Raw genomic sequence first — 24,850 nt, forward strand, 5'->3', positions numbered from 1 at the left:
TGTAAGGAAAGGACTTATCCAAAGGGCACATTCAACAATTCTAATGATGATGATGATGATGATGATATAATAATAATATTATTATTAATAATAACCTGTAGATTGAGCACACATCAGGGCAAAATAGTATTTCCATTATCTATGCAATCAAATAAATTTTGTAATTTAATTCTGCAAGACTCACACTGGTGACAAAGGCAAATTGCCACTGCAAATAATGAAAGGAAAAAATAAGCCTGAAAAAAATGGCATTTTATTTTCTAAAGGTGATGAACGCTATGTGTGTTTTTTCTTCATAACCATTACCAAGACCATTAGGCCACAGATTTTTCTAAGTAAAACATCTCTCATGTAGATCCTAGCAACGCTGGTAGACAGCGAGGGTTCAGGGAGAAAAATAAACTCTGCTGGTTAATGATTCACCAACCTGATGTCTTAGGGTGAGGCAGGACATAGCATTAAAATCCTTTTGGCATCATTATGTCAAAGATCTGCATCCAAACCAGTGACTCTTACTCATATGCTAATCGAAAACCATCAATAGCGCATTTCAAATAGTTTTACAGTCACAGAGAATGGTGAAATCAGCAGCATTAAAAACAAGACTGTTAATAAACTAAGCCACATGGAGGTCCTTGGTATGTGCATTGCACATATACCTCACCTCTTAAAAACATGACAGTATAAATGTAAAGTTATCACAGGTAACGCAATTATTCTGCAGTTAAGTACAGGTGATGATCTGGTGGCTATTAAAAGCTTAGGAAATTTGGAGTGGAGGCAGGGATGATTACTCAACCAGAAAATAAAGTTGCAAGAGTGGAAAGTGTGTTGAACAAGATTGGAAAAATTATTTCTTCTGTTACTGGGTGAAATTATTATACTGTAAGATTGTCAATAAAATATTTATGCATGTAAAAGCAGAAAGTTTGGCATTGTATTTCCTTTTGAGGAAGATAGAAAATGGGAACAAAGTGGGTACTACAGAATGAAATCACCCTAGTAACACCTCTACACCCTGAATTACCAAAAAGTCCTGAATAGTTGAATACTAATAGTAATATTTCTTATTAATATTTTAACCATATTGAAACCAATAGTACACACATTTATCCTTCCTATAGGGTTCCATTAGAAAGATACTAAGGGAGATTGATAAACTGCTGGCAGGTATTGTTAATGATTGTGATAGATTAATTTAATATATATGGAACTCTGTAGGTTTTACCCTTGTCAAAAACTGTAATCAACAATTAACTTGGTCACCTGAGAGATGTTTATAGAAAATCATTTGGAACAATGGAAGGTGCAATAGCAGTAGATGGCAGAGAGGGGACTGGATGATGTTAAAAAAGTTAAGAACACACTTTAACCCTTGGTCAGCCCTGAAACAGTGGGGCAGTTGGACTGGGTGATCATTTTAGGTCCCTTCCAACTGAAATGGTTCTATCCTCTTCTACCCCAGAAGCAGCAGGAGAAAGGGGCCATTCTTAATCTACAAGTAAGGTCCAAGTGCTTGTGGTTCCAGATCAGTGAGCAAATCATTAGTGACTTCTTCTGGATAATATCTACTGGGATTTTCCTGAGAGGACAAAGAAAGTCCATTTGGCAAAATCACAAATCACTCTCACAGATTAAAGCTGCTACTAAAACCACTGAAAATTGTTTTTACTGAAGGTTGATGTGCCAGGTTTGTTTCGTGTCAAGCCTTTTCTTTAGCAATGGCTAAGGCACTAAGCATATGATCCATGCAGCAAAGATGCCAAAGGAATTTCCAGTGTCAAGGCCTGACAGCCTTCAGGCACTGCTGATCACCTTTGCTCATGCATCTTCAAGCCTTTCCTGTTAACAGCAAATAAAGCTCTCAGAGAGCAGCCCCTTCCTTGCCAGCTCAGTGGTATACCCAGGGTCCACCCAAAGTTTAGGGACAGGCTTTATTATTTTATTTATTGCCGAAAAAGTAATTTTGCATCATATTAAGATTCTTGTAAGAGGTTTAATTCATCAAGATGGGCACATACATCAATATTACACATATGAAATGACCATAAGTCAGCTAAAATCAATTAGGGAAAGGTTTATGATTAAAAACAACTTTTAAATACTGCAAGTCACATATTTGCCATACCAAAAAGGTAGTTTTGAAGGGGACTGAAAATAAGGATTAATGGTTGACTCAAAGTAAAACCTGACCGATTAGGGAACCCAACTTTTGCAAAAGTTAATTATAATAATATTTTAGAAGGGAGAGTCCAGGTCCAAGCTTTATCTTCAAATAAAAAACTTCTGAACTTGTGTCTATTTCTTTGTTTGCAAGACTAATGGTTTGATCCTTAAGAAATAGAGTGGAAGGGCCAAATGTTTGTAATATTTGAAGGTGTATTTTTTAATAAAGTCTCGTTCTCCCATAAACCAAGTTTGGTTTAATGTAAAATAGTAGGGAGGTTAGATTTTTTTTTTAGAAAATTAGGGGGGGGGGGAAGAAGAATTGCTAATTTGCTCTAGTAATGACAGAGGAGCAATTTTAAAGTTGGATTGTGCTTTACAAAATTATGTGTTTGTCCAGTATATGACACTGACAAAGTCCTCCTGTTTTCAGAGGAATGTGAAAGAATTTTCATAACAAAACTGAAAACTGGGAGGTTTACTTATCAAGTTATTCTCATTTACAAATACTGTTTAACAGCAGGAAATGATCTAGTAATATTAAGATATAAGGAGAGAGCTATGGAACAAAGCTGTTCAAGGCAATATTTTCCATTACCAGTTTTCATGTTGTGACACACATGGCTCCAAGGAGCACCTGCCCTGGAGGCCAGGCAGAGTGTGGATGCTCATCACAGCACCTTCAGCTTCAGCAGAGGTCCTGCAGAGGAAGGAGGGGTGGGAAGCACCTGCCAGTGCTGAGCTGCCCACGCAGAGCCTGCACTGCCCACACACACCTCTGCCTCCAGAGCACATGCTGATGAGAGCACCCAGGGAACAGGCATAAGCACAACTTGCACACCTCACACCTTGGCAAAGCCTTTCCTCTTCTCCCCATGGGATTTCATGTCTTCCTATGTTTAGCTCAGTTGCTAATCTCTCAGTGCTATGAGTCACCTTCCACCACAGTGGCCCATGAGAATGACAGATCATGTTCAACCCTGGGAAGCCCAGAGATGTAACTGAGGGGAAAAGGCTCGGATTTGGAGTGAGAAATGGAGAATATTTCAGCTAATGAATCAGACTAACATTGTGTGGCAGATGAGTCCAGAGGCTTTTGTACAACATCCTGCAATTCCCAAGCTGTTGAATCAGATGTTCTGGCCTGAGAGAGCCCAAAGGCATTGCTTTAAATATCTCAATTAACAATCCCACTGAACATTAAGGAAACTGCTAGACATGTCAGTGTTAGGTCTTGGAGAAATGCAGTGATGGATGATTAAGACATGTGAAGTAATCAGAATTTTCTGCACATTTGGGCACAGAGTACATGAGTGTAAATATCACTCCCGCCCTGGACCAGCTCTGAGTGGATGCTGCATGACAGACAAGTTCCTCTCATTCAGACAGGATACTGCACATTAATGTTGTCCTATGTGCTGAAAATGCCTTACTAATTACCTTTTCATCCTAATTAAGCCTTCCTATTAAGTGCACCTTTTCAACCACCTTGGCCTTTAAAGGGCAAGGCTACCAAATAGGTGATACATGAAAGATACATACACAGAATATCAACTAATGAAAAATTCACTAGTCTGTTACCCTTCTGACCACAGAGTTCAAAAAGATCTGGGATTTATGGTGAAACCAGGATATTTTCCTTTTTAGCTTAATTTCCTAGCTTTCTACGGCCTATATACCTGCAAATACAAAATTCCATCTGATAATTAGTGGCAAGAGAAATTAAAGAGTGTGCTCTTAAATGAGGCCAAAGCTATGTGAAAAATTTAACATAAAGATACCCCCAAAAGGCTACAGCTTCAGCTATTCCATGGTTGATAGAAAGTGGTAAACATTCTTAAAAAAAAAAAGGCAATTCCCTTGGATCAATCCCTAAATAGGGTTATGATTAAATCAGACATTTGGGAATAAGCTGGAAACCGGATTCTAAAGCCAAGTACTGCTGAGCTCAGCAGCAATCCCCTGGCTCATGCTGGCTTCTATCAGTTACAAAACCAATCTGCATTGTATTTCAAACTCAACAGAGGCACATGGGGAAATATGATACATTTTCAACTGGAGGCTGAAATTTGATTTCCTTGGATGTGCACCCACCCCTCTCCTGCTCCATCATACTGAAGATTTGACTGGTTCCTACTGGGAGGTGCTCAGGTATTCTTAACACATATTCATGACAATCCTGTCATACAGAGTATTTCCTAATCAGCCTTTTCTTACCCATTTTTTATTTGGCCTTTCCCATCTGGTACAAACAAATGGTCCTAGTGAAATATAAAGTCTAAATTTGAAACTTCTGGGAGCTTGCATCCTTCTGCAATTCACTTGCAGCGAACACCAGCCACTGAGCTGTGACAGCAAACATACACCTACCAACCCCTGGGTCACTGCAAGAATAATCCAAAGAAGATTTTTGTAAATTTTCATGAAAAGTGAAATTCCTCCATCATCACAAACTTGCAGATTTACAGAAGTCATATCTCCTTGTGCACAGCCAAGGGAAGGAGGGCTTCTGCCAGTGGGTGACATATTCCATGTTCCATACCCTTCCACTGACTGAAGGGAGCTGCAGGGCAGCAGCAGGCTGGTTTTCATCTGAAACGCCCAATATTTATGCAATAATTCAGTTGAGGATTGGATACATTTTGTCTGTAACTAATAACTCAAAATAAAAGCATAGATACCAGTCCTTAGATGTATTAACATTGCAGTCAGTTGCAGGTACTCATGACTTCAAATACCCAAATGAACAACTTCAGGTAAAAAACAAATTTAAATGATGTATTTCTGAGCCTTCTAGGATTTTGATTTCCAATCCATTAAAAAACCCAAGCTGCTTGCCAAGCTACCTGATTGTTCTTATTTCCAACTGAGATTTCCAGAGTTTAATCACATGTCTGCTGAGATACTTTTGGAGAATTACTTTTTTAAAAATAGGAATATGATTTTGAAACATGTATCCAGGGGTCCACAGAGGAAGCAGGCTACATTTCCTGCTTGCTGTTTTATTGAACCATTTATATAAAAAGAACATTTTTCCTTCATATTTTGAACACTGAGATATGAATTAACAAATTGAGTTCCAAATTTGCCCTCAGCCCAAGCTACAGCCTCTACTATAATTTATAGTCACAAGAGCACAGTGAAATGTGCAATAACTCACAGTATTCTAAGCAATACAGCATAAAACTGTGCAATATGGACTTAATAGCATTTAGTTTTCATCTGCCCTACTTATTCTCTTTGTACAAATGTGTTGAAAACAGCACTATCTAGGTGTAACATGGAATATATTGGGGGGTTAAATGCTAAAACCCTTCTGTTTTTAGGAAAAACAATCACACTTCAGAGAAAGAGCAAGAAATTATAATGTTAAACATCAGATTCTAAAATAGGGGAAAAAACCAAAACTCAAACATAGCTCATCAGAGTATCCACTGGAGTTTTTAATTTCCAAAATTTAAAACAATAGTTCCATACCAGGAGGTGAAGAAATACATTGCAGTTTTTAAAAGATTTCTTTAATCCCTCATGTTGAGTGGAACATCAACCAGAAAGGTAACCCTGAACTTTAGGGCCATTTTCCTTTGCAGAAATGACTTTTTGCACTTTCTCAGGTGAAAGAGTAATCTAAACTTACCAAGGGAAAATTGAAGGATGGATGCAGTAGTTGTGTTAAGGCCAGTGGTGGTCTATGGGAAGAAAAGCAAATAGTTTTGTTAGATCAGCAAAACGATACATTCATCACTTGTTTTTCTTTGAAGGCATGGAAAACCTCTAGACACCTACATCTCCAGTGCATAGGACTGTTAATCTCCAACCCTTTCAGGCTGAGTGATCATGGACATTTTTGTTATGTCATTTTGATTATTGAAATTTCATCATATGTCAAAACCAGAATTTTTTCCCCCCATACTAATGTCTAAAAAGACAAAAAAAGGACATTTATGTGCAACACTGGTGCCTGACCACTGTTCAGAAGATTGCAAAAAAGTTAATTCTGTGGTTTATGGTCAGCTTAGCGTAAATCTGTATATATAGAATGGGTCTCACTTTTCCCAGCACAGAAAAAGGACTGAAAATTATCATAAACAAATACTAAGAATAAATTAAGTAAACCTAAAATGATGAAATATTTAGAGGAAACAACAGAACTTAAATCTTACACACCAAAGCAAACAAACTCTTGGTGATACTATATGGTATGTACAGTGAAATATTGTACTGCTGACATCCAACCAAGACCCAGAAACAGACAGAAAACACCAGCAGCTCACCCTGTACTCAGCACACCACCCTCCTCTGAGGCCTCTCTCCCTTCTTTGAATGCCTCCATATTTCAGGAGTTCAAATTAGAATGGTTCTCCTGAAAATGCCATAAAATAAAAAGCCCTAGGGTGTTGTGAAGGACACCTAATTATTTTCAATCTGTTTTGAAAGTTGGATTTATTGGTACTGCTGCTTAACAAGCAAGGCATGCCGTGGTAGGGATGCAGAAGTGCAAAAGGGAGTAGATTTCTTCCAGTGCCAGTGCACACCTACTTGAGGTATTCATTAAATGATGCCTTTGCAAATTATGGATGGAGATCTGCATGAGCTGGAGTGAGGTTCTGGTGTGTTTCGTTTCTTTTCTACATACATATTACAGACAGAAAAGAATTTATTATAAATATTAAGGCATGGCATCTTCACTGAAATTCATTGAAGATTATTTGATAAAAAGACTACATGTCCTAACAGGTAATTTTAGGTTTTTTAACAAAAATAGGGAACCTTCATTTACATAACCCCTTTAAAAATACAGTCACATTCCCATTTAAGTAATTCTGTCAGGATTGATTCAGTATTAAGTATCACACTTATCATGACAAATAACAAATTGCGTTCTGATTTGAGTTGTGAGCACCTATTATATCAGTTTACATTCAATTAATTATGTTGTGCAAGTTATAATTTGAAAACAAAACCTTTTCTTGAGGTTCAGTAGCTCACATCACCGAGAAATTAAATGTATCAGTTATCACAGAAAAGGCAATCATGTAGGCTTAGACAATGTTGTGAATCATTTCAGCAACACTGGGAAAAAGCATTAGACTTGCTAAAAACCTTTTGCAAAGCTCTACATAGGACTGCTTAGCTCAGACACTGCAGAGAGCATGGCAGGGAGCCTTTAGTAGATATTTTCCTTTGCTTGCAACATCTCTGATGCTCTACACCTTTCCAGGATTTTGCCAGTGGTAAATTCTCACCAACAGACTGAGACAGCTGGAATTAAAAAGTCCTCTGCCTGCAGTAACAGGTGGCTGTTGGAAATCAGGAGAAAAGAAGGAGGTCAAGGTAGCAAACCAGCAGCTGTTAGAGCTGTTGATATAATGTATTTTGCAATGACTAAGTATTTTAAATCAGTAATTCATGGACTAGGAGCCATTAGCAGGAACAGAGATTTCATGATCCATTTTTAGCACGGACAGAATAGGATTAATGAAAATTGTGGAAAAATTAAACAGGGTTTAAAATCTGTGACAGAAAGAGAAATATGTTGTGAAATTGCCAAAACAGCTACAAATCAGAAACAGGTTGGTTCTAAAACAATAAGCATTTAAATGCATGTCCATACTCAAAAATAAAACTAGATCACACCTCTGGCCTGAACACTGTCTTGTGTTCACCCATAATGTTAAGCCATTAGCATGTTCATGCAGAATGACTTGATTTTTCTACAACACTGCCACAGTATCTATAAATAATTTCATTTTTAGGCTCGTAACTGTTTATAAGCATGAGTATTTAATCACACCACTTTGGTATCATAACAAATTTTTTCCAAATTCCTGATACCATGGTAGTGCACATGGTAGTTACAGCAATATGACAAATACAGTCCAAGACTGGATTTTGAAGCTAATTCCTGATTAATAAGGATAGTCTAAATTGCATATCAGCAGGGAGAAGACAGCTAGTAAATGACAGTTCAAAACCCTCAGAAATGGTAAACTGGATTTGTTAAATGCCATATACAGATTGTTTTCCAGGTAGTGTTACCTATGCTCAGTACTACAGCTAAAAATGAATGTAAAAATTGGAGAAAATATCCCAGTGGTGTGGCTTAATTTTTGCACAGGACATAAACCAATATATCTCTTCTCAAGGGCGTTGGCACAGCATATTCAAACAGGATGCAGAGTAACAGAAAGGCCATTTAACATTCCTGACAGGATTCCCTGGCTGGAGCTGGCTGTGGGGGAAATTCTCCTTTATCTGTAAAATCTCTAAATTAGTTTTGTGTGTGTTTATGGCTTTTATGCACCACATCAGCAATATCTACATTGCATTTGTGTAATTCTGGTCCCAGTTAAGGATGTAAAATTAACCCTGTGAAAAGAATTGTCAGTGTCTGAAATTAAGAGAAGATTCCTGGCCAAAACCACTTCTGTTTTATGGCCCTCTTCCATGTTTGGTCCTCAAATAGCTCTAATCAGCCTCTCCCCCCATTCAGAAGACTGTTGAAAACATGAAAATTAATTTTGAATTGCATGGGCTTTGATCTGGCCTTTTAATTTTTCAGTTCTGTCCTAAGCTCCCCTTTTATGAATACCATTGCAGCAAGCCCAGCATCAGCATTGTGAGCATCAATGTGCTCAGCATCAGCATCAGCATCAGCAATGTGAGCATTGGTTTGTGTATTGCAATTCATTTTCCACACCGAGATGACCCCAAGTTAATGCAAATTGCACCATGTTGTTTCTTACAGCAATTTTATGACCAGACTACCCCTCCAACAAAATTAATTCTGTCCCATTCATCATGACTCAATCTGCTACATACACTTCTCTGAGACTGGCAGGTGCTTGCTCTGGGCTGCATTTAAGTCTGTAGGATGCATTGTTCACAAGTGATGCTTTACAACCAAATTAACATTTGTCAACAAGGACAAGAAAAAACGGGACAAGAAAAAACAGGACAAGAAAAAACGGGACAAGACTAATAAAATAATAAAATAAAAATGAACCCTATTGCTATTTAATTATTGGTTATAAAAAGAGAATTATGCCAATTGGACAACACAGTTCTATGTCCTTGACTTGTCAGTATTTCAGAGATACTTTAGATGACTTGGATGCATGCTGGATCAAGAGACCATTCCTTGCAAATCATTGCAATAACCTTTGGTTAGCATCTACCGTTTAAAACATGGGATGTTGCTGGGTGTGCCTATTGCCTTCCTCAAGAGTGTCTCTGCCAAACACGGAACTTTCAAAGCACACCACCATCTCTGCAGCTGACACAGCCTCACTGACAGCCTGCAGCCCCACTTACCAGCTCCCTGGGCCCGTATGGCTCGCAGAAGGTGGCCGCGTTGCCGTGCATGATCACCCCGCAGTGCTCCCCGACCTCGCAGTTACTGCACTCAGACCTGCAGGGAGAGCACACCGTGTTCAAAGTGCAAATCAGACTGCCTGCTCGAGACCATGTCAGGCTGGGAAAGTGTGAAATCAGACTTGCTGCTCAAATGGGACTGTTGGTTATCGTGGTGCTGAACACAAAGGTTGGGCAACATATGATGCTCTGGAGCTCCTCTTGTGAAAGGTCCTGGCAAGTAAATTCTTGCTCTCTGCAAACTGTCCCCCCATCTAAAGAGGGATGTTTTGCTGCTTGAATGCAAAACCTCTCACCATGGGAAACCATGTTGAAATCTTACAAGTATAATTTACCCTGAAAGTACTCTTCATACAAAATCCTTGTGAACATTTGATTTACCATATGTAAACTCACCATCACCAATAAAGAACAGCTGAGGACAAGGTGCTGGGATCAGCCCTTCTCCTGTTTGCAGGGTTATTTCCTCAAAGGCCAGGCTTGAGGCTGCAGTGTAACATGACACTTGCTGTTGCTTCTGTTTGTATTTGTCAAATCCCATGTTCCTAGTAAAGACTTGCCCCTCACCTTTTATGGGAAAAACTATGAAGAAATTCTCAGAGAGGATTGAAAGTGCTGCAGAGACAAGTAATTACACCTCTCCTGATATTTCTTAATTTAATATGAAGGACTTTGTGGGCAGCCTGACTGCAGAACACAGGGAAGGCCTGTCTCCCCCCTGTGAGGATCGGGGCATCAGATCTTTGCATGAGGAGAACACTGTAAAAAAAAAATTGGAGATACTCCTGGTCCCCAGAAGCTGCCTGCAGTGGTGCTGGACAATATTGCCTTTGGGCATTGAAAACTTAGCTTAAACATCAAACCCACATGGAAACATTTACTCCAGCAGCAGCTCCATTATAAACAAAGGTGAACTCACACTAGACCTTATTTCTTTCAGATTTTTGTTTGTACTTTGATAACTGATCCTTTTAGAGTTTAAAAGGCTATGGACTTATATAAGGGGTGCTTTGACAGCTTTTTCATTGGCTTCTCTCACACAAAGTGATTCAGACTTGCTGTCATCCTTTCTGATGTATAATGTCAGCAAAAATACACATTCCCATAACCACAGTCCAGATGTAGCCTAATAGTGTGCAAAGGTTTGGCAGAATGGGCTAACTCTGGCCATACAATACCCTGAACAACAGCCTGCAGATCTGTGAGTGCTAAGCTCTACTGAGTGATAGATGTGAGGTTTTCAGAAGCATAGATGAGGTATTGAACATGTTATTTTGGGTCTCTTCAGCTGGTCCTGGGTGAGTTCAGCACAGTACTGGCTTCCTTATGCTCAGGTCCATTATGAAAGTCAAAGATGAATGCCTTGTTCCCCCTTCCCCAATCTCTACTTTATTCTGAGATTTTATTAAAAGTCAGTTTCAACTCCACTTCCAGAAAAAAAGTCATACAGAAAGAAATGGTTGAGTTTTTTTTCATGTATGAGCATGTCAATGAAGTAATTCAGCAATTCAGACTGATGGCATTTAGGATTTTGAATTTAAGCAGCAAAGAAAATATTCCAATAAAGAAATATATTTCCAATCAACTTCTGTGAATTAATATTTACTTATAGAGGTCACAGTCAGCAAATAATTTTATTTCTCAATAAAAGGCAAGAAGAGAGCTCGTGAGTGAATAAAATGGTACTTTCAGAAAAAGCACAGAAGCAGAGTTCACAGAGAACATGTTTTGTTGCTATCTAAACTTCACTTGGTCCTGAATCTCTGACAACTGAAGAGCAGAGGGACACGAACTAGAAGAATTCCTGGAATTCTGTAGGATTCTGGCTGTTGTAAAAATTGTTTTCATTGTCTGCCTCTATATTTTTGAATTTTATAGTGGAGCATCTATCCGGACTCCTGACATTTGCAAAGAGACAGAGATGTCATGAAAACTTTGGCATGAATATTATATAGGGACCAATTAGTCCTTCCTGAAAGGTCAGGCTACATAATCCAAGGGATATTTTAATTCTGTAATTCTCATATTTCAATGAATAAAAAGTGATTTATCTGTTCTACTTCTGTAGTGTGGTCTGTGAAATATTGTCTGGGAATCCAGAAGCACTGTCCTGCTAGTATAGCAGTTTTGTCATCGGTTGTCTTTTCTAGGATGACTCCTCTCATACAAAATTGGATGGCTGTTGGTAATCCTGATTCAAACCTTTGTGCTCTCTTTGAAATGCATTACCTTTGACAATAAACTGCTCATTAGCTTGACAAGAATGCATGAAGAGCAAGATAATTGATCTGCTGTTCCTCAGATCATCGTCATAGTACTATGTGTTTAGAAACTATCCAATTTGCTCCTCTCCTGGTGCAGACAGGAAGGTTAATTTCTTTTCTATTTATACAAACAGAAGACAGTATTAATTGCCCTGGCTGGGTGCAGCTTTCTACATTATCTTTCTCACCTGCCTGCTCTAAAATCTTAGCACATTAAAATCACTTCAGCTTTCTCTTCACAGCTGGTCCTCGCTGCCACTGCTGACATGTGTCGCGTTTATTGAGATGACTTCTCTGCAGACCTGCCATCGCTCTCATCTCTGCCTTAGTCCCACCTCTCTCTGCTATTGTTCTTCACTTTGCTGAAGGGGAAACATCTGCTGTTTCCCCACCCCTATTTGTCATTTCTTTTCCCTCTACAATACCTGAGTATGTGGACATTATATTGACTGATGTCTTTTGTGATGTCTGATCCATAAAGAAGATAAACATCTCAAACTGCCAAGAGATTTTTAAACATAAATCTTTCTGAAGTTTAATCCCACACTTTTAGAGCAATTTGGAAACCACTTTAGGACCTCTCTCTCCTGTCACAAAGCTTTCCTCCACCTCTTTGCCACTGGAAATATCACTGTACCTGTACATTTCTCATATGCCATGGAGAAGTGATGACCAAGTGAATCTCTGTTTCTTATTGATTGATTTTACATGCTCAGCTATTCTTCATGTCATCTTTGACAAGTGTGCCTTCTGTAAGTGACTGCTTCAAGATGAAACATGACATTGGATTGGGGAGGAGAGTTTAGCTGGCAATACACTTCTGTACCTGCTCTTTCTCTTTAAAATGTACTGAATCCCTTGCTTTCTCCAGTCCTACTATTAAAACTGTTTTATTCAGAAACATGCATTAATGTCAACATCTATTCTTCACAAATTTATCCATCTTCTTAACATTAAATCATTTATCATAGAATTAAACCGATTTTTTTAGACGTGTTCTTGTTTGGCCTGGTTTAGTTCTTATATAGCATCTTTCTTATACTCTCCACTGCAGCTGTATGAGGTTACATGGAGGCAAGATGGTCACAGGAACAGGTGTTTAAAGACCTAGATAGACTTCTTCATACCATCCAGACTGGACCTCCACTCACCCAGCCCTCCCTGGCAAGTGCAGATTCCCTTCCCCTACAGAGGAATTCAATTACTTCCATGGTTCCTGAGCTTTCTGATTTAACAGTGTCCTATCACTCTTCAGAAAGTCTCATGGACACTAATTACCTGTATTATTTGGCTTCTAATTGGAAAATGCACTAAACATTTTTTTCTACTTATTTCCACAAGTCAACAGTGACTGTCTGAGCATGGACATTGGTGCTGTATTTAAAATGGTGTGGCAATCACTGACCTACCTTAACTTCCACAGCTAGTACATGTCAGACATATGATACATTGGACATTTATGATTGTGTGAAGCATATTTGCTTCACAAGACAAGAGATCTTTGTAAAGTTCATGGCAAATAAAACCCAGGAAATGAGGAAATCTTTGCTTAAGTAAGCAGGCTTCTGCCTATGAGCTGGGGACCTTGGTCATGATCATATTCTGACATGACTGAACACTGGAAGAAAAGAATATAACCATTAGTTGGACAAACCACACAAGAAAATCCTCATAGTGTGTGGTTTCCCACTAAGAAAATGAGAAGGATGAGACATGCTCCCATTACTGCATTCCCAGCACAGAAATCCTCCTTCTTGGTTCTCCTTCCTCTCCTGCTGCCTCCTCTCTCCCTGTCCCTTTCCCACTTCAGCAGTTTCTCCCATTTTCCTTCAATCACCAGATTTTGATTTAGGTCAGGAACAGTGGTGCTGTGATTATCATTTTACAAAGAGCCTTATCCCAACCTTCCCTTTCTCTTCCTTCCGCAGCTCCAAAAACTCTCCTAGCCACTCCTTCCCTGTTTCTGAGCCTCCAAAGAAACAGATGGCTGCTGGGAAGGATGTGCCTTTTGATGCATTCAAAAGAGCAGAATTCCATAAAAACCAGGCAGTCACTCTCGAAATCATACAGTGCCCTTGTGCAAAATAGTTATGTGAAGCCTCTCCCAGTAATGAAGTGACACACAGGCTCTGCTGGGACTCATAAAATTGGACACACAGAGAAGCTATAAACTGCTTAGCTGGTGCACTTGGATGGCACATCCCTGCCAGAGCTGCACATGCCAGAAGGGGAATCAGGAGGAGTGGGAAAATATTAATCACTTCCAAGCCAGTGTTATGTAGGATTTGGGAAGAAAAGATTGTAGGAAAATACAAACACTTCTCTTTTCATCTGTACACAAATAATGGCTTCAGAAACTATTGGAGTGGCTCAGTGTAAGTGGCCCCGTGGCACAGCCCTGCTGGGGTGTCTGCAGCTGCTCTGCACAGACCACACCAAGCAGGGCTGGAAATACTGCTCCAGCACTCACTGCAATTGTTCATGGTAAAGATGGCATTTTAGCAGCTGCTAGGGGAAAAAACTGCAATTTTAGGGTGGATGGCAACAACTGTTAATAATTCCTGATTTTACTCCCACTAGACAATCAAATGAGAATGAGCTTTCTGCCACTAAGCAGGACTTCACTGGAGGCAGAGCTACTGCAGAAATCCTTTGTGCTGAAAAGCTCATGATACCTAATTATGGTTTTCTTTTATTTGTGTTCCACTTCTATTTAGCATTGCTGAAAATGCTGGCTTTCTGCTATTACAGGAAAATCTGTCTCACGATTGTGGTGAGTTTTGGGACTCTCCCAACACCCACCTTTCCACACTGACTCACCAACTAAGGTGGGCAAATTTTGTTCCAGAGGGACCAAATCCAAATCTTGGGGACAAAAGGGGCAGAAAACTGGGGGCTCTTTTAGTCTGAAATTTCTCCGTTGAGACTTCTATTAGCAGGGATGAATTTAAAGTTGAGAGCAATGGATAAATAAATTATGGAGGCTCCCAACAGACAAGCCCTCTGTGAGTTATGAGGCATCTGCAGGGAAATAATGCCTCTTCTCATTTCTTTCCACTCAAGTCCATTTAACACACTGATGCTAAAGCTATCTACCTTGGCAGCTATTCTGTAACCCATTAAGAGTCCTTGATCTGTTCAAACTTATAAAGAAAGAGGGGTTTTTACGTTATAGTATTGCAGGTCCTTAATGCCTCTTGTCCAGAAAAACATTTAAAGAGCTGATACAAAAGGAACAGAAGGAGCAAAAATTGTAGGCACATATTAAAAATTATTAAAATGAATAGGTACAAAGTACAAATATCCATAAAATTCTCTAAACTACAGCATTTTTACAGAAGGTGTTTAAACTGTGAAAGACCTGCACAGATGGAAGGCTGTGACAGTCCTTAAAAAAAGGGAAAATGAAGTAAAATGTCACAGAACAAATGTATTAACAACAAATGCAGGTTAAGTGCTAAAACAAAAAGGATTTATTTGAACAAGCTAAACTAATCCAGTAAAATATTTCTGTGTCTTGTATGAATTAAAACAATAAAATTAGTTATATTTATAAGATTGGAAGAAATAGAAAACAACAACAATCTTATATAATAAAAGGTGGCTCCAACCATTAAAACCTCATGTTAAGACCAAGAGATGTGTTTATCTGGGTATAATATACTGTGTCCATACTCACTATACAGAATAGAATCAGCTTTGTACTAAGAGAGACATATAACTTCCTCTTCTGTGACGTTGGACATATATTTCATATGAAATTGTCCTCTATCTCTGAGATCAAGGTGGTGGCAAAATTATTACTATTTAAGATTCAGAAGTCTATCTAAGAGTTATCTTTGCTAAAAGAACATTCCTTTTGACTAAAAGCTAGCTACAACTGTTTCCAACTCCACTATTCTGACCTAAGGGAGCAATGGTCACTCCTACAGGCTCCACCAACAATCAACACTCTGTATTGTCCTGCTATTTACTGTTGGATAACTTAGGACTGTGACAGTGGCTTAAGGAGTCCACCCCTCCCAGGGATGGATATTTGACTTTATTAACATTGAAGTGATTATTTTTCCTCAGCTCTTTCCCTGTTTTCTGAAACAGTGTATGGGCTGGGTCTCTGCAATCGCATGGCAGAGCAAGGGGCAGCAGAGGGAGAGATGGTGTCCGAGAGCTCTCTCACTATGATCACACTTAAAATAGTCTGACCTGTCCTAAGTTGTACTTGCCTTATTATGCATTTGGAGTTTGAGATTCTTCAACAGCATCTACTGGTTAAAGAATGATAACATCTTGTGCTGGCTGTTTCAGAAACACTGATAATATGAATGACCTTATTCAGGAATCCCCAAACCCCTCAAACCCTAGCAATTGGGAGTTGCTGTATAGAATGGAGAAGGGAAGGGTTTTCCTTCCTATACAATACAAAAGATTTGAAAAAATGTGTCTTCCACAAAAAAAGGAAAAAAAAATCCACCTGAAACATTTTCATCACCTGAAAATTAGACAGATGTATTTCATTCCAGTTGGTGTTTTTGGGGGAATTTCCTTAGGATTTTTTAAATCATTTGGAAACACTTCATTTCAGTTTGGAAGGAATTTTTGCTGTAGTTAGCTTCAGCAAAAACTTGTATAACATGAAATTAAAAAAAAAAATTGAAAGAAGATTAGTTATTGAAATTCTTCTCCTTTTTAATGAAAAGCTGTGTTTTCAGGGAACTAAAATCTTCATTCAGAAATATTTACTGAGCTCAGCTCTAGCTCTTCTATTTTTGGATTAGTTAAAAATTTGAAATCAAGAAGAAATTGTCACCCACTTCAATGAGCTTAGAATTTCTCAGTCACTCATTAATAAATTAATTAATAAAACAAAATATTTAGGTCCTAATGAAGCAAACACACACATAAGTTTATAATTCACTTCATTCAATAAATACAGTGTTTTCATTTGCTCCAATGTGTATAAAGGAATGCAGAAGTCTGAAACTCACCACATGGTAGGATTCAATTCTTGCTGATGGTAAGAGTCAAAGTCATCTCGTAGGATAATGCTGTCACTGTGCATTTCAGCTGCAAAGCAAAAAAAGTATATTTAAAAAATCCAGTGCAATCATCCTGTGCTTTCTAAATGTTGTCTTACCTAAAGTAATGCCCTGTAAATGCATAAAAATCTGCTTTTTAGGTTATGCTAGTTATGAAAGCTGGGGTTTCATAGTTACAGGGTTTTTTGCTTACTATGGATCATAGTACCACAAAATATTAAGAAGTGCCCACATCACGAAAGTGTGATGGCTATGGAAAGATGGAATCATCAAGTACACATTAAATCTTTTAAGAACTTTTGTTCTAAATTTTTGGTATTCTGAAAGTTTAGAAAAAAATCCTTTCAAATCCAGATTTTGCAAACATGGGCACAAGAATGGATGAGAAGCACTAATGAGTGTATTACTGTTTTTATAGTCAGGGGATTCATTCAAAGAACTCATAAGCAAAAACCTGTGAGCTCACTGGAATTTCTCTGCTGCTATCAGCAGACCCGGCAGTAAAGGTCAACTCATCTAAGGAACATAAACTGTGAGTTATGTTACGCAAATATTTCTCAGCACTGTTCTGCAAACTTGGACTCCAATTTACCATCTAGATTTACTGTCTCATTATGTATGATGACCAATAAACTCACTCAAAATCCCAGAACTTTGGCACCTGTGATTGTATTGGACAGACCCTTCTCTACAAATACTTCCAGCAAATGAATGAGGTAACTGCCACCTGCTATTCAAACTGAGCAAGAACGCCAGAATCTGTCCTGGACTAATCAAATTGCAGCACAAGGGTTGGTGGGTGCAGGGCTGGAGGGCAGGAGCAGCAGTGCCTTGCTGCAGGGTCCACCTTGGAGGTGCATTGGGACAAAACTTCCCTCACAATAACCCAGCACTGGTGTGAGGTGCTGTCCCACACTGGGGGTTATGGGTCAGAGAATCAGAGAACAGTTTGGGTTGAAAGGAGCCTTAAAGATCATCTTGCTCTAAATCCCCTGGTGTGGGCAGAGACACCTCCTGCTAGACCAGATTGGTCAAAATCACATCCAGCCTGGCCTTGCACACTTCCAGGGATGGGGCATCCACAGCTTCTCTGGCAACCTATTCCAGTGTTTCACCACCCTCACAGTAAAGATTTTCTTCTTGACAGCTAACCTAAATCTGCCCTATTTCAGTCTAAAGCCATTTCCCCTTGTTCTACTACTACAAGCCTGTGTAAAAAATTATTCACCAGCTTTCTTGTAGCCCCTTTAAGTACTGGAAGCTCTAATGTCTCCCTGAAGGCTTCCCTTCTCCAGGCAGAACCCCAACACTTCCAGCCTGTTTTCATAGCTCAGTCCTTTCTCTCATGCAAACAGATGCTCTAATACATAACTAGGAACAAAAGCTCTGCAGCACAATATATTCACGCTGCAAAGATTCAAAGGCAATAAAGAGCAATAAATATTGCAACAAAGAGACAACTAATCCGAATTAAATATAATTCAATTCATTTTATATGAATCTCATTTTTATTTGAATTCCTCAGACCTAGTTTCATGTGACCTCACAGATGTTTTATTATAATAAAGTTATTGATTCTGAGTTTAAGTCGTAAGAATGATAAATCACCTACCTAGGTGAGGATGTAAGGGAGCTTCTGTTGGAGCTGCAGAAAACAAAGACACACAGTCCATTAATATCTTCTATGATCAGGGCTCAATTGCAGCATTAAAAATTGATTCAGCTTAGAACAAATGGTTCAGTACATATTTTCTTTTGTCAGCTATCCCGATAGTTTAATTGTGGAAAATGTGATAGACCCCAAAAATTACAAAAATATAATAGGAAAACTAAAATAGTTATTCTTTTAATTAAAATAAGCATGAAAAGAAATGAAAATCAGTACTGGTTTTACAGTAAGGTAAAAAGATCACTTTTTGAACCTTGCATAGTCTAAGATTATGAGATATTATTAAAAATTATTTTTATTATAAGATAAGATTCAGTAGTTCAAGGATTGACAGTGGGAATTAGGCTGAACAACGGAATTAGTCTAGGAGAGGCAAAAAATGCCATACTTTGATCATTTATACTGCACTGAACAACATTTTACTGGGCATATTATTGGGAGAGATAATCCTAATATTCCTAGGGCAACAAGTAACAGACTAACTCTGCAAACTGCTGTATCAAACACTTATATCAAAGAAGGTTTTTGCAGGCATTGTTGATCAATTCCCCAGTAGATCTCTGTCTCCCAAGAAACAGTAGAATATTGTAAAGACATACTGCATGGGGGACACAGGTGTGAAATGGCACGAGTTTAATAAATAATCTTCTACCAACACTTTGCAATAGGAGACTTGGTGTAGCATCACAGAAGTCTGTATTTGAAAGGGAACTGCTGCATAAAAATATATGGGGACAGCCTAGAAGCTGCTACACAGTGAGTTAGATACTCCATGGTAGCTACTACATCCATTGCTCGACCTGAAATCCAAAGTAATTTATATCTCTTTCAGGGAGGCTAAGGGGGTATATATAATCAAGCTCCTGGGAAGAAGCTACCTATTTGCCTATTATATTTCCAGCTGGAGTTTTGATTTTGGTAAAATAAAAGCACCAAGAAAGGAGAATTTTTGAAGCCAGGATTCGTTTGATAATTCTGTGGTTTTTGTTGGGCACTGACCTAAATTATATCAGTACTCCTGATTTCTTCAGCATATTTGCAGTAAAATACTGAAGTACTGCAATTTCTGTCATAACATCTGACAAATTAAAAATAGATTTAAAATAAACATAAAAATGAATGCAGCAATCTGTGTAGAGCTCTCACACATAGTCATCTGAATAAAAAGTCCAACACAAATCTCAAGAATTTTGTTTTTCTCTTCCTGCTTACTCCTTAAACACTGGGTTTGCAAGGAGGCATGACATTCTGTTATGAAATTGCAACATTTCATGATAAGTAGGTGATTAAAAAGACTGAGCAGTCAATAACTGAGGTATCTGCAGACCAGAAAATGATGGCAAGCAGTCTGGATTTATCTTAGGCAGAAAACTTTGATTTAACTGACTTACAGATTAGAGGATTGACATGTTTTACACCATCCACTAACCTTATAAATATATACACATATATATAAATCTTTATCTCCACTAACCATATGTACATATATGCATATGTATTTACATATACACATGTAGATAAATACATAGGCATAAATATGTGCATATGTATGCATATATATAGTGTGTGTATATATATATATGTACACACACACACAACACTGAAAACCACCACAGAAACACTGAAAGCTTTACTGCAGCTGAAAGAAAAGACCTTCTTGAGAGTCTGTTGTTGTTTCAGAAATCTGAAATAGTTTTTCTTTTTGTGGCTAACTCACTCAATTTTTTATACAAGAAATTCACCCAGGGTGCTTTGTCTTCCCTAGCAGAATTGCCAATAATGACTCTAGCAATGACCAAGGCCTCTCATAATGATGATACAAAATCTGGAGGAATACAACTATTGCATGTTAAGCTTGGCATTGACTCCAGAATAGTGCTGGACTGCACTGGTGCATGCTACAGTGGAAAAGACTGCATTTGTCTCTTGCAGCCCCAGGTGTTGTTTTTCTCCATGGGAATGTGTAAATTTCACCAGAAACCTTTTAAAAATTATTTGCACAGAAGAAATGGAATGAACTGGATTAACTGATTTTCCAGACTGAGCAATGCAAACTGTTCTGGATTTTGCCTGCAGGAAAAGATGTACATTATGGTGTGGGATTTGTAATAGTCCTGATGTAAGAGGCTATGTTGAAAATAAAACCTCTGTCTGTGATATTCTGAATAAGCCCTTTCCATTACTTCCAGAAGAGTACTGAGGGGTGATCTGCTGTGCACACAGGTGTGCTGAGAGCCATCCTGCCCGTGCTCACCTACGAGGAGCATGGTCATGCCAGGGCACATCATGGCCAGACTCATCAGCTGCCCAAGAGAATTTCACTGGCCTTTGAAAGTAACTCAACTGAAAGAGACCACCTGCTCCAAGGAGAGCAGGTCAGACCTCAGAATGAAAATAAAGGACTGCATTAGCATTCATCCCAGGTTTCTTGGCATGGCTCTTTGTAAGAGACTTTCTGTGGAAAGGGCTCTGGCCAAGGATACACACAGTCAGTGATGATACTTTCTGAAGTTATGCAAAATTTCAGCATTCAGCAAAGAGGCACAGGTATAGCACAAACTTGCCATCTTTACATTTGCAAACTCTTTTGACTTCACCATTATGTAATAAAACTGGCTGGTTATGTGATTAAGCAGTACGGAATTGGGATCTGGGATTTTTCCTGAAACAGTTCTTTCCACTCTGTGCATAGTACATTGCAAAAAAACCTGCTTACCAATAGAATGAAAGAAAGGAAATTGTGCAGGTGCATATCAATGCTACTGATCAATCATTAAAAACACTAGAGGTGGAACTAAGCAAACACTTAATGTAAGACAAAAGGTTGTTGTTACAAAACCAGACTTTTCTTCGGGGAGGGTTTTCGTTTCCCAAATCTTTACAGGATCTAAGAAGCCCAAGTATTTTTGCTGCAGGTATTCTGATTGTAATTCAAATTCCTGAGCTGAATATGACAAAAGACTGTGAAGGTGCCATTTAATGAGTGATAAACACAGACTTTAAATTCTCTAGAAATAATTTCTGTAGTACATTTTATATTCCATTGCAAAACAGCACTGTATTGATCTTCAGGTGTTGTATTTAAGGTCCCTAAATAATATACATTCAGAACATAACACAAAACTAACTGTAGTTGTTTTAAAACATTTTCGCATCTGTCTTTCTAATCAATTTATAGAACTACTTATTTTAAAATAACATGGAATTTTTCATGTGCCATGCAGTGTGGCTAAAGTCAAATGGAGGTTTTTTTGTGCAATATGACAAAGCTAGAAGAAATTATACAGTGCAGCGTGATCCAGTGTAAAGATATAAATTTATAATTTAGAAGGAATTATGCAATACTTCAGACTGAGAGGGAAAAAGAAAGACCATCTGAGTTCACATTTTAAACCATTATTCACTTTCTTAGATGTTCCTTAAGCACATGATTTGATGGTTTTAAATTTAGAATCAGTATTTGTGCGGCTCCAAAATGCATCTTAGCTTGAATGAGAATGTCGTACCTTTTTAAAAAGTAAACTAAATGAATTTATTATTTGATTTTTAACTAGCACCCTGGGTATACACAGAGCTTTACAAGTGATTAATTGTACTGAGCAAAGAGTGGAAGCAGAGCTCAACTGAGGTCACAATATAAGAGGCATTAGCAAATACAATATGAGAAAATGTAAGGAAATGTAGGGTGCTTGCCTTTTAAGACAAGGCAATCCCTTTGGTAAGGAAAAGCAGAGAAGAAAGCATGCAATACAAAGTGATTCAGAGAGAGAAAGGCCACAGTCAAACTGGAAGCGTGAGAATCTTGAGGGAGCTAATGGGGAATTCAAGAGTCAATGAGGACATTGTGGGGCTGTGTGTCAACAGGATGAGGGAGAATGAAGGCATCTTTTGGAGTAAAAGGTTAAATTTTTCTGTGGATGAAGTAAGGCTACTGAAAGGTTAAGCCAATTTAAATATGCAATTTAAATGTGCCCCTTTTTGGTTAAACTGGAAAGGAGGGAACTATGAAAGAAGTGGGAAGGGAATGTCATCTTCCAGAAACTGGAATGTAAGGAGGAAAACACCAATTTGGTGGTGGTCTTGTCAGTGAAAAAATAGGAACCAAAATCATTAAACATGGTAATAGTTAACTGTCAAGTAACACTAGTGTCCATTCAGATAAACAGAGCAGGCATAAGACAAATTAAACATGTTCCAGAAACATCCATTTGTACTATTGACACCCATATTCCACAGATCTGTGGGTCAAGACTATGTATAGGAATAGATGGAAAAGGCAGCATAAGGAAATATTCCTACAACACACTAAAAATATACTTTTTTTTGTTTTTTATCTCAGGACCCTGAACTCTGTGGGCTTGTTAATAAAAAGAAAAGTGCATTACAGTAACACAAATGTCCTCATGCTCCCACACAATCACGGTGCTCAGAGTTCTACAGCCAGGGGCCATCAGCTGCTGCTCATCAGTTCATGACAAACGAGCTGTGGAGAGAGGTATCTTCTGTTTTGCAGAATATGAAGTCTAATCTCCTTGTCATTAGCAGCCAGATGAAGGTAAAAAAGGAAATGAATGCTTTTATTTAGACTCCCTCCAATACTTACTCTCTACTGGTAAACAAAGTTGCTATTGAATGATGGAGGCTGAGCATCCCCTAGGGAGAGTCAGCGAGCTGACTGAGGGCTGTCGAGGAACTTTACACCAGCTCTACACTCCAATCCTCTACTCTGTAAAATACTGCTCTGAGAGCTTGTAAAATACAAGCCTGAGATCCTGAAATCTGCTTTGCATTTCTTTTTCAGAGTGTTCCTGAATTTTACAAGGTACAAAACACACCTAAAAGGTCTTGCACAAACATTCAGGCAAAAGTTCTCAAAGAAAAGAGAATCTGGGCCAATTCTCAGGATTTGCTTTCAGCGTGGAGATATCTATCAGACTGTAAAGGGGTCTCTTACGAATGGAAACCCAATCCTGTAACTCGTGGCATTGAGCATGAGATGGTATAACATTCTGGGAATCATGCAGAAGGTAATGGTATTGCACTAAGAGGGAACAGCTTCCTTCATCTTTTCCATCTCTTGGGTTTTCCTGTCCTCAGATTCTCTGCTAGTCAGTCAGAACTAAACTACACATAAAGCTCCCAGTATGGTCCTTTTTCCCAGAATGGTTCTACTGGTCCAAAGTTACAGTGTACCAGGGAAAAGTCCTCCTTAACTGATAGCACCTTACTTGGTGTGGCAAAGGCAGGAGGGGTTGGGCACCACAAACTCTTCCTCCCAGCAACATTTTTATTTTCATGCTAGGGCTAGAAACAGACTATAAAACCTCATTTATGTTTAGACACCTAGACTCCTCTGAGTTCTGCTGTGCAAAGCAGCCTGGTCTGATGTCAACTCCATTCTAATTATGCCACTGTTTATTAAAGCATGATTTTTGTTCTATGTAAGCCAGGAATAAATATGAATCAATATTCACAATACTAAGTTTACCTTATTCTCCAGTAATTTTACTAGTACATCAATGAGTTAAATAGTTTATTAAATATATTTTTACTGGCAAGAATATCATCAGTCATTATGATCCTTATTTGTCCTTAAAAGTATTTATAAGACATCTATCTTTTCTAGATTCTATCATACAGTTTTGATTTGTTTGGTTTTTTTTCCCCTGTTTGTGCTGGATTAACTTTTTCTATGTTTATGTCTCCTTTCTCCAATATAATTCTCATAAAATTTAAAGCTTACATCAGCTCTCTAGCATCTCCCTAGCTTCCTAAAATATGTATTATATTCTGAACACAGAGCTCTTTAAGCAATTATTTTAGTTTCTTTGGTGTCTTTCCCTATGGCATCATTTCTTACTCCACTTACATTATACATATGGCATTGCCATCCCTTAACACCACCCTTTATCATCCTCTAATTCTCTTCAAAATACAAAATACCACTTTCCTTTCACTGCACAAATTCCATTAACTCTATTAGGATTTACTAATGTGCATCTGAGGGTGGACAGCCACAGTGAACATAACGTCTGAGATTCCTTGCTACTTTCACATCTTCATGTATATCCTTTTTACTAGACATTATGAAGTATAATATCACCTCCAGTGATTCTTACTTATTAAGAATATGTCCCATAATAAATCAGTGAAGCTGCCCTGTGGTTTTATTTTTGTTTATTTAATATGTAACATCATTCACTGCACTATTTCAGTATAGTAATGTTTAGGGCTATAAACAGACCACAAAACCTCACTTATGCCAATCTACCTAGCTGTTTTGCATTTAAATTAATATGATATTTGCATCTAAATAAATTCACTAATTCTTTCTGAAAGAA

At 38.3% G+C, this 24,850-nt stretch overlaps 1 protein-coding gene across 2 annotated transcripts in view; it reads right to left on the minus strand.

Moving 5' to 3' along the window:
• Positions 1 to 24,850, minus strand: part of RELN (reelin) — a 272,354-nt gene that overhangs the window by 134,807 nt on the left and 112,697 nt on the right. For both annotated transcript variants that reach the window (XM_085040349.1, XM_085040356.1), the window contains exons 5-8: positions 18,453 to 18,485; positions 16,790 to 16,868; positions 9,481 to 9,577; positions 5,804 to 5,855 (exon numbers count right to left, since the gene is read on the minus strand). In XM_085040349.1, coding sequence (XP_084896475.1) covers positions 5,804 to 5,855; positions 9,481 to 9,577; positions 16,790 to 16,868; positions 18,453 to 18,485 — 261 coding nt within the window. The remainder of the gene's footprint in view (positions 1 to 5,803; positions 5,856 to 9,480; positions 9,578 to 16,789; positions 16,869 to 18,452; positions 18,486 to 24,850) is intronic.

Source organism: Lichenostomus cassidix, chromosome 1Aa, assembly GCF_008360975.1.
Source record: "Lichenostomus cassidix isolate B80296 chromosome 1Aa, HeHo_3.0, whole genome shotgun sequence".
Taxonomy (NCBI): Eukaryota; Metazoa; Chordata; class Aves; order Passeriformes; family Meliphagidae; genus Lichenostomus; species Lichenostomus cassidix.